The sequence below is a fragment of the Hypanus sabinus genome, chromosome 4 (assembly GCF_030144855.1).
Source record: "Hypanus sabinus isolate sHypSab1 chromosome 4, sHypSab1.hap1, whole genome shotgun sequence".
NCBI classification, from domain to species: domain Eukaryota; kingdom Metazoa; phylum Chordata; class Chondrichthyes; order Myliobatiformes; family Dasyatidae; genus Hypanus; species Hypanus sabinus.
Window position 1 is genome coordinate 102270375 of NC_082709.1, and position 12973 is coordinate 102283347.

General features: G+C 42.1%; 2 protein-coding genes across 5 annotated transcripts in view; one reads left to right on the forward strand and one right to left on the reverse strand.

The window, feature by feature from the left end:
- The window catches only part of mcf2la (mcf.2 cell line derived transforming sequence-like a), a 225589-nt gene extending 213702 nt beyond the window's left edge, over positions 1–11887 (reverse strand). For 2 of the 4 annotated variants that reach the window (XM_059967763.1, XM_059967758.1), the window contains exon 1: positions 11816–11887. In XM_059967763.1, coding sequence (XP_059823746.1) covers positions 11816–11846 — 31 coding nt within the window. In that variant the 5' untranslated portion in view covers positions 11847–11887. The other 2 variants (XM_059967760.1, XM_059967761.1) reach the window with 2 other exon arrangements.
- Positions 6287–9063, forward strand: LOC132393037 (plectin-like). The gene is made up of 2 exons (XM_059967765.1): positions 6287–8661; positions 8940–9063. The coding sequence occupies exon 1, from the start codon at positions 6640–6642 to the stop codon at positions 8335–8337; it is 1698 nt and encodes a 565-aa protein (XP_059823748.1). The 5' UTR covers positions 6287–6639; the 3' UTR covers positions 8338–8661; positions 8940–9063.
- Positions 11888–12973: the final 1086 nt, after the last annotated feature.

The window sequence follows — 12973 nt, forward strand, 5'->3', positions numbered from 1 at the left end:
GCACACACCTTAAGCAGTTTCACCATTAACTTCGCCCCTTAACTGTTAATTATGTCATTCTGTCTCAGCCTATCAAAGAACATGCCCTTGTTTAATCCATGCTCCTCCCACCTCATACACCAATACTAAATTGCTTCTCTCTTTGCCTTTGCCCAGGAAGTTAAAGTTACTGGCCCTCTCCAATCCTTGAATGATGACTGGCTCTGCTGAAGTCTACAATCAGTTCCTTGGTCTTATGGATATTGTGTGAGAGGATAGGTGTTCACCTGGTGTTTTTCTCTCCCCTTCCCCCCCCCCCCCACTTTCAAATCTACTCCTCAGCTATTTTTCTCCAGTCTTGCCAAAGGGTTTTGGCCCGAAACATCAACTGTGATTTTTTTCCATAGATGCTGCCTGGCCTCTTGCGTTCCTCAAGCATTTTGTGTGTGTTGCTTGGATTTCTAGCATCTGCAGATTTTCTCCTGTTTGAGTGAGAGGTTGTTGTTATTACACCACACAGCCAAGTTTTCAATCTCCCTCCTGTTTGCTGATTCATCACCCTCTTTGATACAGCTCACACCAGTGATGTTATCAGCAAACTTTTATATGGTGTTGGACTTATTAGCCATATAGGTGTAAAACGAGTAGAGCAGGGGTCAAAGTACACACCTCTGCAATGCTCCTGTGCTGATGGAGATTGTGGAGGGGATGTTTTTGCCAATCTGGACTGACTGGGGTCTACAAGTGAGGAAATCCAGGATTCAACTGCACAGGGATTCTCAAGACTCCCCCATTATATTGTGGAGATTGTGTCTGTTGTCATCTGCAGACAACACATTGATCAGTTGAGGAGAGCTGAGGCAATTGTTGTGTATTTAATATTTAATTGGTATGAGTAATATTGTAAATATATTGTTTGATTTAAGCATTCTTTGTTGTTTAAATAATTCATAATGGGCTATATGTAAAAGTACATGAATGGCATACATCATTATGACGCCATTTCATAAGTGTGGCCTCATTAAAAGCAAAACAAAACTAAGACATGTATCTCTCGGCTCACTGTTTTTCTTCCAATTATATCTTTTGGAGATACAAAACATAACAATGGCAATGAGGGAGTTTAAACAAACTTGACACAACTGCCTACCTTTTGAAGCACAGTGAGATGTTTGAGTTTTAAAAAAGCACAGCACGTTTTTTTCTTTGGAGCAGCATGTGCTTCTTTGGGAAGGGACAGAGATAGTTGAGTTAAAAAAGGCAGAAAATGGATGAATTCACGGGTTTACCAACAGTGAGTACCAGTTGATAATACAAAAAACAGCAGAAATAAATGGCTACATTGGAAAGATACTGCAAGACATGTTCAATTTCACAACAGATAACTAAAAATTGAATACTGAACAAACTAAGCACTATTTTGAAGCAAATGAAAAAGCCCTTGCAAAGCAAGTGTTAGTTTTGCTGAGTGGATTGGCTGGAAAAGTATACAGTTTGCTTAAAAGTTTAACTGCTCCAACCAAACCAGCCGAACAGAGTTTTGTTGATACTGTAAAAGTAATGCAGGAACATTTAGAACTAAAATCCATTCTTGATTGCAGAATTGAAGAGATTGTGTGAGCATTGTCAGTTCAGTGATAGGCTTAGTGATGCACTGAGAGATATTTAGTCTGTAGAAACCTACAAGAGAGCATTCAAAAACCATAACTCACATTGAAAAGAGCAGCTGTATCAATAGAAACAGTAGACAGAGACACTGTTGAGTTACAGTCAGGAATGAAAGTGAGCATGAACAAAATTGCAGAAACAGAAACTATAAAGATACTATAGGGCCCACTATAAAGATTTGAAGGCAAAACCTGCAGATATTGCAAAAAAGTAGGACACGTACAAAGAGCATGTTTGGCAGACAAAAATTAAATAGACTGCACAGCGAAGAGCAATAGATAAAAAGTCAAGTTGCAGTTTCAAAAAGAGATCAAATATGCATTCTGTTGATGAAATATCTGATAATGATACAGGACTGAATGGTCTTGAGATTTACAATATGAAAACTGACAATAGACAAGTGATATGGCTTACACCAGAAGTGAACGGCAAATTAATTAAGATGGAACTGCACACTAGCTCAGCTGTTTCAGTCATTCCACCAAAAGAGTTTGTAGATGCCATTTCAAACATACTAAACCGAAGCCTGCAGATATCCAACTGAGAACTCATATTGGAGAAAAGACAACCCCTGTGGGAATGACATTTACAACAGAGAAAGACCACAATAACATAACTACTTAGAATCAACGGGGCACTGCCGGAACTCGGGTCAAGCCTGAGGATGCTGGGAGTGGAGGCCAACACCAGGAACTGTCTGGGCTCTGCCCTGCTGCCAGCTGTAGTTCAGGGGTCTGAGGTTCGGGTCCCATTGGTGACAGTCTAGTAGGGGTGTTGGGCTGGATCCCTCACACTCATGTTAAATCTGCCCACAAAAACCTGCAGATGAGAGTGACAAGAACAAGAAGAGTCATGCCAGCTCTGACATCACCGGATTAACAAGGTCCATGCCAATGGTTGGGGAACCGGGACCATCTGTCGATAAACTGGCTACCAAATCAAACCATAAATGGATGAGATGGGACAACATGGAATTTGTGGAATGCTACTTTAACAGCAACCCACATGAAAGAGGATACATTAAGTGCATGTGGGGACTCTAGCAACAATGAAGATAATTGTTCACATTCACCAAAAAACAACTGGTTACCTAGTGATTAAACATTGTCAACAGAGGATTTCTATCACATCTTATGAGTAGCGTGTAATTGTATTTCTTCCTCAATCTCAGGTCCTCTACCAGAGTCCTGGGAGCTTGACGGTTCGGCTCAGTATCCTTGGTGTTCCTAGTAGTGTCCTCTTCTGCACCGAGATCGCAGATGTTGCTCCCTGGATTCGTTGGAGCCACTCTCCCAGTCCAGGAGTCACAGCTCCAAGTGCTCATATCACCAGTGGGGTTACTCTGGTTTTAACCTTCCACATCCTTTCAAGCCCTGGTATTTAGAAACATAGAAAACCTACAGCTCAATACAAGCCTTTCAGCCCACCATGCTCTGCTGAACATGTATTTACTTCAGAAATTACCTCGGGTTCCCATACCCCTCTATTTTTCTAAGCTCCAAGTACCTATCCAGGAGCCTCTTAAAAGACCCTATTGTATTCACCTCCACCACCATCACTGGCAGCCCATTCCATGCACTCACCACTCGCTGTGTAAAAAAACTTACCCCTGACCTCTCTACTGTACCTACTTCCAAGCACCTTAAAAATGCTAGCCATTTTAGCCCTGGGGAAAAAAGCCTTTGACTATCCATACGATCAATGCCTCTCATCATCTTCTACACCAGTTTCTCGTATTCTTTCTTCCTGATGTTACTGTCATTCAGGATTGCCACATGTATTAATATTATTATTATTATTGCTTAATCTTACTCCTTGTACAGTATTACTATGTCTGGCTGGTTGGCCTATACCTGCTTAAAGTCCCACGGGATCTTAGCTCTGTCATTCTCCATTACCTTCTCTGGTGTTTCCCATTTGGAATTGGGAATGTTCCTGTATACAATTCCTGCAGCTTGGTTGTGCTGTTCAGTATGTGCTGTCCCTGCCTGCATCTTACATCCTGCTACAATGTGCTGGATGGTTACAGCAAATTCCTTGCACCTTGGGTCTTGTCTGGTGTGATAGACCCCTGCTTCTATTACTCTTGTGGAGCCACAAGCAGCACCTCTGTGCTGTCCCTCAGCCCTGTCATTTCCAGCCATTGGTAGGACTTTCCTATGTCAGCCACCTCTGATATCTGGTGATAAAAGGGGGGGGGGGTGTCTTTTATATTGAGTTAGTTTATAGCTAAGCAGGAAGGAGTTTTTTGTATTTAATATTTCAGTAATATTGTAAATATGTTGTTTGATTAAGCATTCTTTGTTATTTAAATAATTCATTATAGATTATATGTAAAAGTACATGAATGGTATACATCATAAGTGTGTGCCTCATCGAAAGCAAAATGAAACTAAGACTTGCATCCCCAGGCTCATGCTTTTCTTCCAATTAGTTATGTTTTTGAGTTATAAAACATAGACAAGGGGCCCAAAACAGCTCACAATACTCCAGGAGCACTCTGACCAATGCCTTATAAAGCCTCAGCATTATATCCTTGATCTTACATTCAAGTTGTCGCAAATGAATGTAACACTGCATTTGCCTCCCTCACTACCAACTCAACCTGCAAGTCAACCTTTAGTGAATCTTGCATGTCCCTTTGAATCACTGATTTCTGATTTTTCCCTATTTAGAAAACAGTCTACCTTTATTACTTCTACCAAAGTGCATGGCCATACATTATATTCTATCTGCCACTTCTTTGCCCATTTTCCCAATCTAAGTTCTTCTACAGATTCTCTGCTTCCTTAACACCACCTGCCCCTCTACTTATCTTCACATCATCTACAAACTTGGCCACAAAACCATCAAATCCATTATCCAAATCATTGACATATAATGTCAATGGCAGCCAACCAGAGCCATTCCTTGCTAGTATCATCCCTGTAACACTATGGGCTCTTATTTTGTTTAGCAGCCACAGGTGTGGCATCTTGTCAAATGCCTTCCAAACATCCAAGTAAACAACATCCACTGACTCGCTTTTGTCTATCCCGCTTGTTATTTCCTCAAAGAATTACAACAGATTTGTTTGCTGAGATTTCCTCCCTAAGGAAATCATGCTGATTTTGCCCCATTTTATCAAATGCCTCCAAGTACCTGAAACCTCATCCTCGATAATGGACTCCAACATCTTCCCAACCACTAAAATCAGGCTAACTGGCCTATAATTTCCTTTTCTTCTGCTTACTCCATTCTTACAGATTGGAGAGAATTTGCAATTTGGCCTCCACAACCATGTGTGGCAATGAATTCAAGATTCAGCGCCTCTGGATAAATTTTTTTTCCCCCATATCTCAGTTTTAAAATGCCATCCTTTAATTCAGAGGCTGTGTCCTCAGACCCTAGACTCTCCTAAAATAGAGCCATTCTCTCCGTATCCACTCTATTTGGGCCTTTAATCGTCCAGTAGGTTTCACTGAGATCCTTCCTTTTGTCCTCCAGATTTCACAATCTCTTGCATCTCCAAACTCTAGAGCAGGGGTACCCAACTTGGGGCCCACAGACCCCTCAGTTAATGGTAAGGATCTATGTCATAAAAAACACTGGGAGCCTCTGCTCAAGTCCTTTCAGTCTTTCATGATAGATATAGCCTCTGGTACATACTTCTTGTGCCTTCTTCAGTGTTTCTGTTTCCTTCTAATTACATAGAGAACAGGACAGTCTATTGCGCTCTTACAACAGTTTGAAGTTTAAGGTAACATCTCTGACTTTTTAAATTTACTTGGTTAGATATAAACCTTAGTTTGCACCTTTAGTGGCTTTGCTAACTTGTTTTGCTACTTCAAGTGATTTCCACTTCCATACCACTCCACTTCTTTGTAGTTCGATCCTTTCTTTTCCCGTTCATTGTTGGTAACTGCTATGGCCTCCCATCAAAAGTGTTTATCTGCACTTGAAATAAGTTTCAAAACTGTACCATGAGTAGAATTGTGAGATATAGTTGAAAACTCGAAATGAGCAGACTACTGAAATATAATTTAATAATCTCATTTTATTGAATCCTTTGTAGCTAGATGAATCAAGGCCAGATAATTCCAGCTCTGACCCCAATTGTTCATTTACAGTCTCTAACCCCAGATGATTGAATTATTCATGTCTGCCTCTTGTATTTTAGATTCTCTTCACAAAGGATGTGCAAGGAATTCAAAACATAATTCAATCCCAAGAGAATCTCATTGCTGTACCTTCTCCTTGGGTTATGCATCAAATAATTATATATTGTTGACTGCAATTTTCTGAACCAAACACTGAAACTAACAACTGGAATGAACAGCACTGTTACATCTGTACTTATAGCCCAGAGTTTCCATTAATCTGTGCCTTCTCACTTGAGTTATTGGAATATTTTATTTCTTTGAGCACTAAAAACATCATACTAGAACATATTTACCTGAAAAACTAGGCACGCCCTAACTTCAAGCCTTGTCACCATTTGGAATTTGTACTGACTATCTACTAGCCGGCTTTAAAGGCCTGTAAACATAAGCTGTATGTGTGGCAACAAGAATATGGACTGTGCTGTCTTTACGACAGTTATTTAGTTTATAATATTTTCGCTTAGTAATTCATTCAATAGTATTTTCTAGTTAGAATTAGAAGTGTTTAAAGTGTATTCATTGCATGTAAAATATATCGGCATGCGATGACGTCACATCCGGTTTCGCCGCGTCTTGTGGGAAAACACCGGTTTGAAATTAGCGCGAGGGTGGGGGCTTTCCACGAGGCTCACCTGAGCACAAGCAGTTTTGCAGGCATGAGAAATCACAGTGAGAGCAACGCTTTTTCACCATATGTTAATGTGAAGAGTGAACAGTAAATGGTTAATCTTACTGCGATCTGGTTTGCATTGGCTGTGGTTTATCCGGACGTTAAATTCGGCGTTTCGTTACACCCGAAGGAGAACGTTACAGTGAAAAAGCGGCATTATCAGGTGTTTCAAGTGCTGCAATGTCAGCTCAATCCAGCATCAAGTCGACGCCGCCCAGCGACAAGGGCAGTAAACCGACATCAAGTAAGCCCACCCGGGCGTTATCAGGTGTTCCAAGTGCTGCAATGTCAGCTCGATCCGGGATCAAGTCGATGGCGCCCAGCGACAAGGGCAGTAGAACGACATCAAGTAAGTCCGCACAGGCAAGAGCCAAGGCAGAAGCCGCCAAGGTGCTACTGCGTTACGCCAGACAAGAAGCAGTTTTGAAAATGAAACTGGCCACCAGAGAAGCCGAAATCCAGAAAGAAAGGGCCGCCAGAGAAGCCGAAAGGGCCGCCAGACAAAGAGAAGAGGCTGCCAGAGAAGCCGAAATCCAGAAAGAAAGGGCAGTCAGAGAAGCCGAAGAGGCTGCCAGACAAAGAGAAGAGGCCGCCAGAGAAGCCGAAACCCAGTTGGAAATGGCAAAAATATCGACAGAGTTGCAAGTGCTGCAGCTAGAAAGAGAAGAAGAAGCTGCCATGGCGGAAGCAAAGTACATAGAACAAGCTGAAGGGTCGCGTGATCTGACCGAAGTAAGATCTACTTTAGAAAGGACCAGACTGGAACGCACAAGCGACTATGTACAATCTCAAATAGACAGGCAGGCTCGTCTCCCCTCTCCATACGTATTCGATAACTTCCCCAGCTACGAGGAACCTCAGAGAGTCACGATTGCATCACATCCATACGAGGAAGGAAATTTACCCTCACGGCTCCGTGATGAAGTCAAGAATGAAAGAACCGACAACGCTCCTTCACCCCCACAACAGGACGGCGGGGAGGGAGAGGTTCACTCCAGGACAACAATTGTCGGCTCGAACTGTACAGAAGTTTGCGGTCAAACTCAGTCAAGCCGTTCTTGTTCCGAGATCTGCCTCACTGAGGTGTACCCTAAAGAAGCACAACAAGACATTACCAAGCGTAAAGTAACCGACGAGACGCTAGGTCAGTCAGTTTTCGTTCAAACCGAGCACGGAAACAAACTTGCACAATCAGCTCAAGATACCATTTCTTTAAAACCCAAAGACACCAAGGTCTTCAGAGATGAAGCAAATAATGGGGTTGCCCCATTGCCAATCAGAGAACCACGCCAGCGCTCACCAGATAACAAAGAGCAGGCAGTCAAACGGTTCACGTCCTTACGGAAAACCCGGAAAAGGAAACCTGAAATGCAGCAACACACCCGATTGGCCCACGAGGTACTGTGCACCCTAATGGCAGAGGTCACAGCCATTATAAACGCACAATCATTCCTACCTGTGTCTTCTGACCCAGAAAACCCCTTTATACTTTCGCCATCAACGCTCCTTACGCAGAAGGCAGGAGCACCTCCTCCACCAGGAGACTTCTCAGACAAGAATTTGTACACAAGGCAATGGAGACAAGTCCAGGCTCTGGCAAATCAGTTCTGGCCTCGCTGGAGACAAAAATATCTACCTTTGTTGCAACAGAGACAAAAGTGGACAGAACCCCGAAGGAATCTTCAAGTTGAAGACTTAGTCCTGCTCAGGGACAAGCAAGTCGCTCGCAACAGCTGGCCAACGGCCAGAATCACTGCTACATTCCCTAGCGAGGATGGACATGTCAGGAAGATCGAATTGAAGACTACCGACCAAGGCGATGTGAAAATTTACCAAGGGCCAGTTACAGAAGTTATTCTACTTCTACCCAATGACTGATTAAGAGACTAAGTTTTGTACTCTGCTCATTGTGACCTTACGAAGGTCAAGCGGGGAGTGTGCTGTCTTTACGACAGTTATTTAGTTTATAATATTTTCGCTTAGTAATTCATTCAATAGTATTTTCTAGTTAGAATTAGAAGTGTTTAAAGTGTATTCATTGCATGTAAAATATATCGGCATGCGATGACGTCACATCCGGTTTCGCCGCGTCTTGTGGGAAAACACCGGTTTGAAATTAGCGCGAGGGTGGGGGCTTTCCACGAGGCTCACCTGAGCACAAGCAGTTTTGCAGGCATGAGAAATCACAGTGAGAGCAACGCTGTAAGTTAATAGATAATCGATATATTGAACTAAGATGTTAATGCTGATCCTGTTAGAGGTAACGACGGTAGATAATGTTTATGCTTTCGTTAGTTAAAGAGTCGCGGATAGTTTGCATGGAAGTGTATTTAAAGTAGTCAATGGAGCAGGTAAACTCTCCCTGTATACTGCACCTTAGTGTAATGTAGTTATAGTCACCTTTGCAAGTATTTACACTTGAAATGTGATATTAAGGAAGGAACAAATACTGTATCAATCTTGTATTGTTTTATCAACAGTTTTCACCATATGTTAATGTGAAGAGTGAACAGTAAATGGTTAATCTTACTGCGATCTGGTTCTTATTAACTGTGGTTTATCCGGACGTTAAATTCGGCGTTTCGTTACACCCGAAGGAGAACGTTACATGGACAGCCATACCTTAAAAGCTTTTAATGATTATTTTTACAATTACTATATTCACTACTGCACTGCAATGTAACTAGAAAATGGTTTTGAAATGAAGAGGCTCTTCAACAATTTATTTTTGTGATAAACTTATTTTCAGTCACATTAAATTACCAGGTTGCCTTTCAAATAACATACCTTAGATTGAATATTTTAGATTGTCATGCTGAACCATGACAAATTTTGCATTTGGTGATTTGCAAATGAATTTGCATCCCAATCTCAATCTCTATCCATAAGGGTGATGTGTAGGCAAAAATTAAAGCTGGTAATGTAGCAAATGCATCCAACTATCCTTGCCCATCGCTGATGATACTCTCATGTAGTTTCCTCCTATCAACATTCATGGTCTAATCATACTATTTGTCAAATACATCTGAAAACACCATAATCCAAACTAATTTCCCTATTTGCAAGGAAATATGTGGAAGAAGGCAAACACAGAACATCATTTCTTGAATTCACAATATGATTTTTTTAACCTCCTTATACAAAGTGAAAGTTTGAAAAAATAAAGAACAGTCACAAACAGCACACAGTACTGTTTCACTGGTATTAATCTACATATTAAGGGCATGGCATACTCACCAGTCCTCTCCCAATGCTGGAAACCCTCACTGATCCCATCCCACCATCGGAGGTACTGACCAGTCTCCTCCCACTGTCAGAGACACAAACTGGTTCCAGCCAGCATCCATGACACTGACCGGTCCCTTCCCAGCACTGGAGACACTGACCAGTCTCTCCCACCACCGGAGACACTGAACGGTCCCCTCCCACTATTTGAGACACCAATCAGTCCCTAACATTTCATCCACCATGTCCCTTGAACCTGGTGCTACTTAAGATTGTGTGCTCTGTCCACTGCTCTACTCCATGTAGCCACATACAGTATCAACTCAGCCTCACCAAAGGCACCACTGTTGGAGGCCCAGGACAGAGTGCGGGAAAGAGATAGCAAATCCGGTGTCATTCAATACATTCTGAACAACCACCCAGACCTTAATGTCAGCAAGTTGAAAGAGCTGGTTGTTGACTTAATAAAACAGGGTATACACAACCCTATCCTCATCAATGGTGGGCAAAAGGGATGGTCAACTGTTCTGTTCCCAGTCATTCGTATCTCCAGCAACCTCTCCTCGTCCCTCCATACTGACATAGAGACCATCAGCATAAGTATTTTCTTAAGCACCTGAGAAGATTTAGCTTGTCCACAAATCTCCTCTTGACCATCCAGAGAAGTGCTATAGAAAGTGTCCTGACTGCTTGTATCTCAGCCTGGTATGTCAGCTGCTCTGCTCTGGAGTGACAGAGCCAGCAGAGGGTGGGAATACTGCCCAGTCCATCACAGTCTGATCATCTTCTTCCATCCAGTCCTCCTTCACCGTGCATTGCATCTGGACATTTAATAGTGTTGTCAATAGTGTCACCTGACATTCTGGCTATTTATTTTCTTTCTTTTACTTTCCAGGAGAAGGTACAAGAGCTTGAAAGCTCAGACAATAAAACTCATTTGTTTCCCACTGCTACCAAACTTCTGAAGCAATCACCTCCTTCACACACCATTCTATATGGTGTCGTCACAAACTCAAATTTTACCTCTCTCAGTTATTGTCACTACAACATTTTGTTTTGCACTATATGGGTGTGCACTACTATACTTCTCACCAGGATGTTTTTACATTCAGTCCTGTATTTCCTGTTATATTTATCATTACACCATTTACTCTGTTGGCTTTATGCGAACAAGAAATTTCATTGCAATCTGGCATCAATGATAATAAACTAATATGAATATGAGTGACCCTGACTGGGCCTGTCCTCTGTCAGTGACCCTAACCAGTCCCTGTCCCTCTGTCAGTGACCCTGACCGGTCCCTGTCCCTCTGTCAGTGACCCTGACCCGGTCCTGTCCCTCTGTCAGTGACCCTGACCCGGTCCTGTCCCTCTGTCAGTGACCCTGACCCGGTCCTGTCCTCTGTCAGTGACCCTGACCAGTCCTGTCCCTCTGTCAGTGACCCTGACCAGTCCTGTCCTCTGTCAGTGACCCTGACCGGTCCCTGTCCCTCTGTCGGTGACCCTGACCGGTCCTGTCCTCTGTCAGTGACCCTGACCAGTCCTGTCCTCTGTCAGTGACCCTGACCCGTCCCTGTCCCTCTGTCGGTGACCCTGACCCGTCCCTGTCCCTCTGTCAGTGACCCTGACCTGTCCCTGTCCCTCTGTCGGTGACCCTGACCACATCGATGGCAGAAACAGATTCAGTGCACAAGCATGTCTTGCCTCAGCTTCATTGATGTGTCCCCATTCACAAACTGTAAATTGGATAGATCCAGGTCCACCAACAACATCAGTGCCTTCCCACCTTCAGTGACACATTTACAAGGTGAGTACTTACAGCAGATGCGTTTTCATTCCGATTTTAGTGAGTGAATTGCTCCACCAGATATAGATTCAAACTTCTGCTTGCTGGCCTGTCTGCTCCTATGATACTTAACACTTGTGGTTATTCAATCTCTGGAGAATAGCAATAGAAGCAGCCCGTTCAAAACGCACCTGCCAATTGTTTCAGCTGCAGCCACGTTTCAGCAATAGTCTCACACAACAAGGAAACCAATTGTTATTCATTGTGCCAATTTACAAGATAAACATTATAGGAGTGGAGCTATTCATTCTCTCATTGAGCAACAGCAACAAGACCAAGGGCTCACCCTGTACCACACTCAGGAGAGTATTATGCATGTCATCCAGCAGCCTGGGTAGGTCCTGCAGGGTATATCTGAATGTGGTGAAATCTTACATACACCTGTGTTGTCCTCTTGGACTTGTTAACACATTCCACTAATAATTAATCAAGACAGATGTACTTAAAATTTCCACCTTTAAAGAATAATCTCACATAATCACATAAGCAATTAAAAGTTAAATTGTGCACTTGTTTGTCGATGGTTTAAAACCTCCCTAAGGGGCCCTTTGAGGGAGATTTAATAGATCCTGTCAGGTGATACTGTTCTAAGAAAATGGACAGCATGTCCTCTGATTGAGAATTCAAATGCCACTACCTGTTAACAAGGTTGTACATAAAATCCAACCCTGGTGGCTAAAAAATGACGATATTAGACAATAATTAACACTCCTATCTATCTCTTCATGATTACTCTACACTTTATTTTTTGGGGAATAAAATAATAGTTCAAATAGTTATTAAACAATACTTTCATCCAAAGCAAATATATTGCAAAATGGGTATTTAACCTAATCACATGTCTAATGTCCACAGCTTTATAAAATTTGGAAGTGAACTTGATTCTTTCCCGCAATAGATTTCCCAAATAAGCCGACATATCTGTCAACTACAAATGATCCAAATGAAAGCATAAAATTACAGTTATTAATGGACTGCACGAATAGGGAAAACTGTGGCAAACTGATTTCAATGTACACTTTATGAGGCCAGTAAGGATAATCATATTATGCACGGAATGATAGAATTTAGATAGACTGTGAAGATGATCAGATTGATGTCTGATATGTAATAAACTGTGAGAAAGGTAGTAAAATGCCTCAAGAGAAAATATACGTGACAAAATGGGGAAAAGCTGGTAATTTGAAATCAAGTGTGAGGAAATGGGAGAAATGAACAAAGACTAAGTTAAATGGTGCATTTTAAAGGAGATGTAAAAATTGAAAAATCTGCATATTTCCTTGAAGTTGATGGGTACGTTAACCTAACAGTCAAAAATACAGGTGGAATACTGAGCTTTATGAAGAAGAGGCATGAAGTACAAAAGTCGGGTCTCACAAAGCCAGTACAAAGCAGTGACATGGTTACAGTTGCTGTTCAGTGTAATATATCTGAGGTGGCTGAT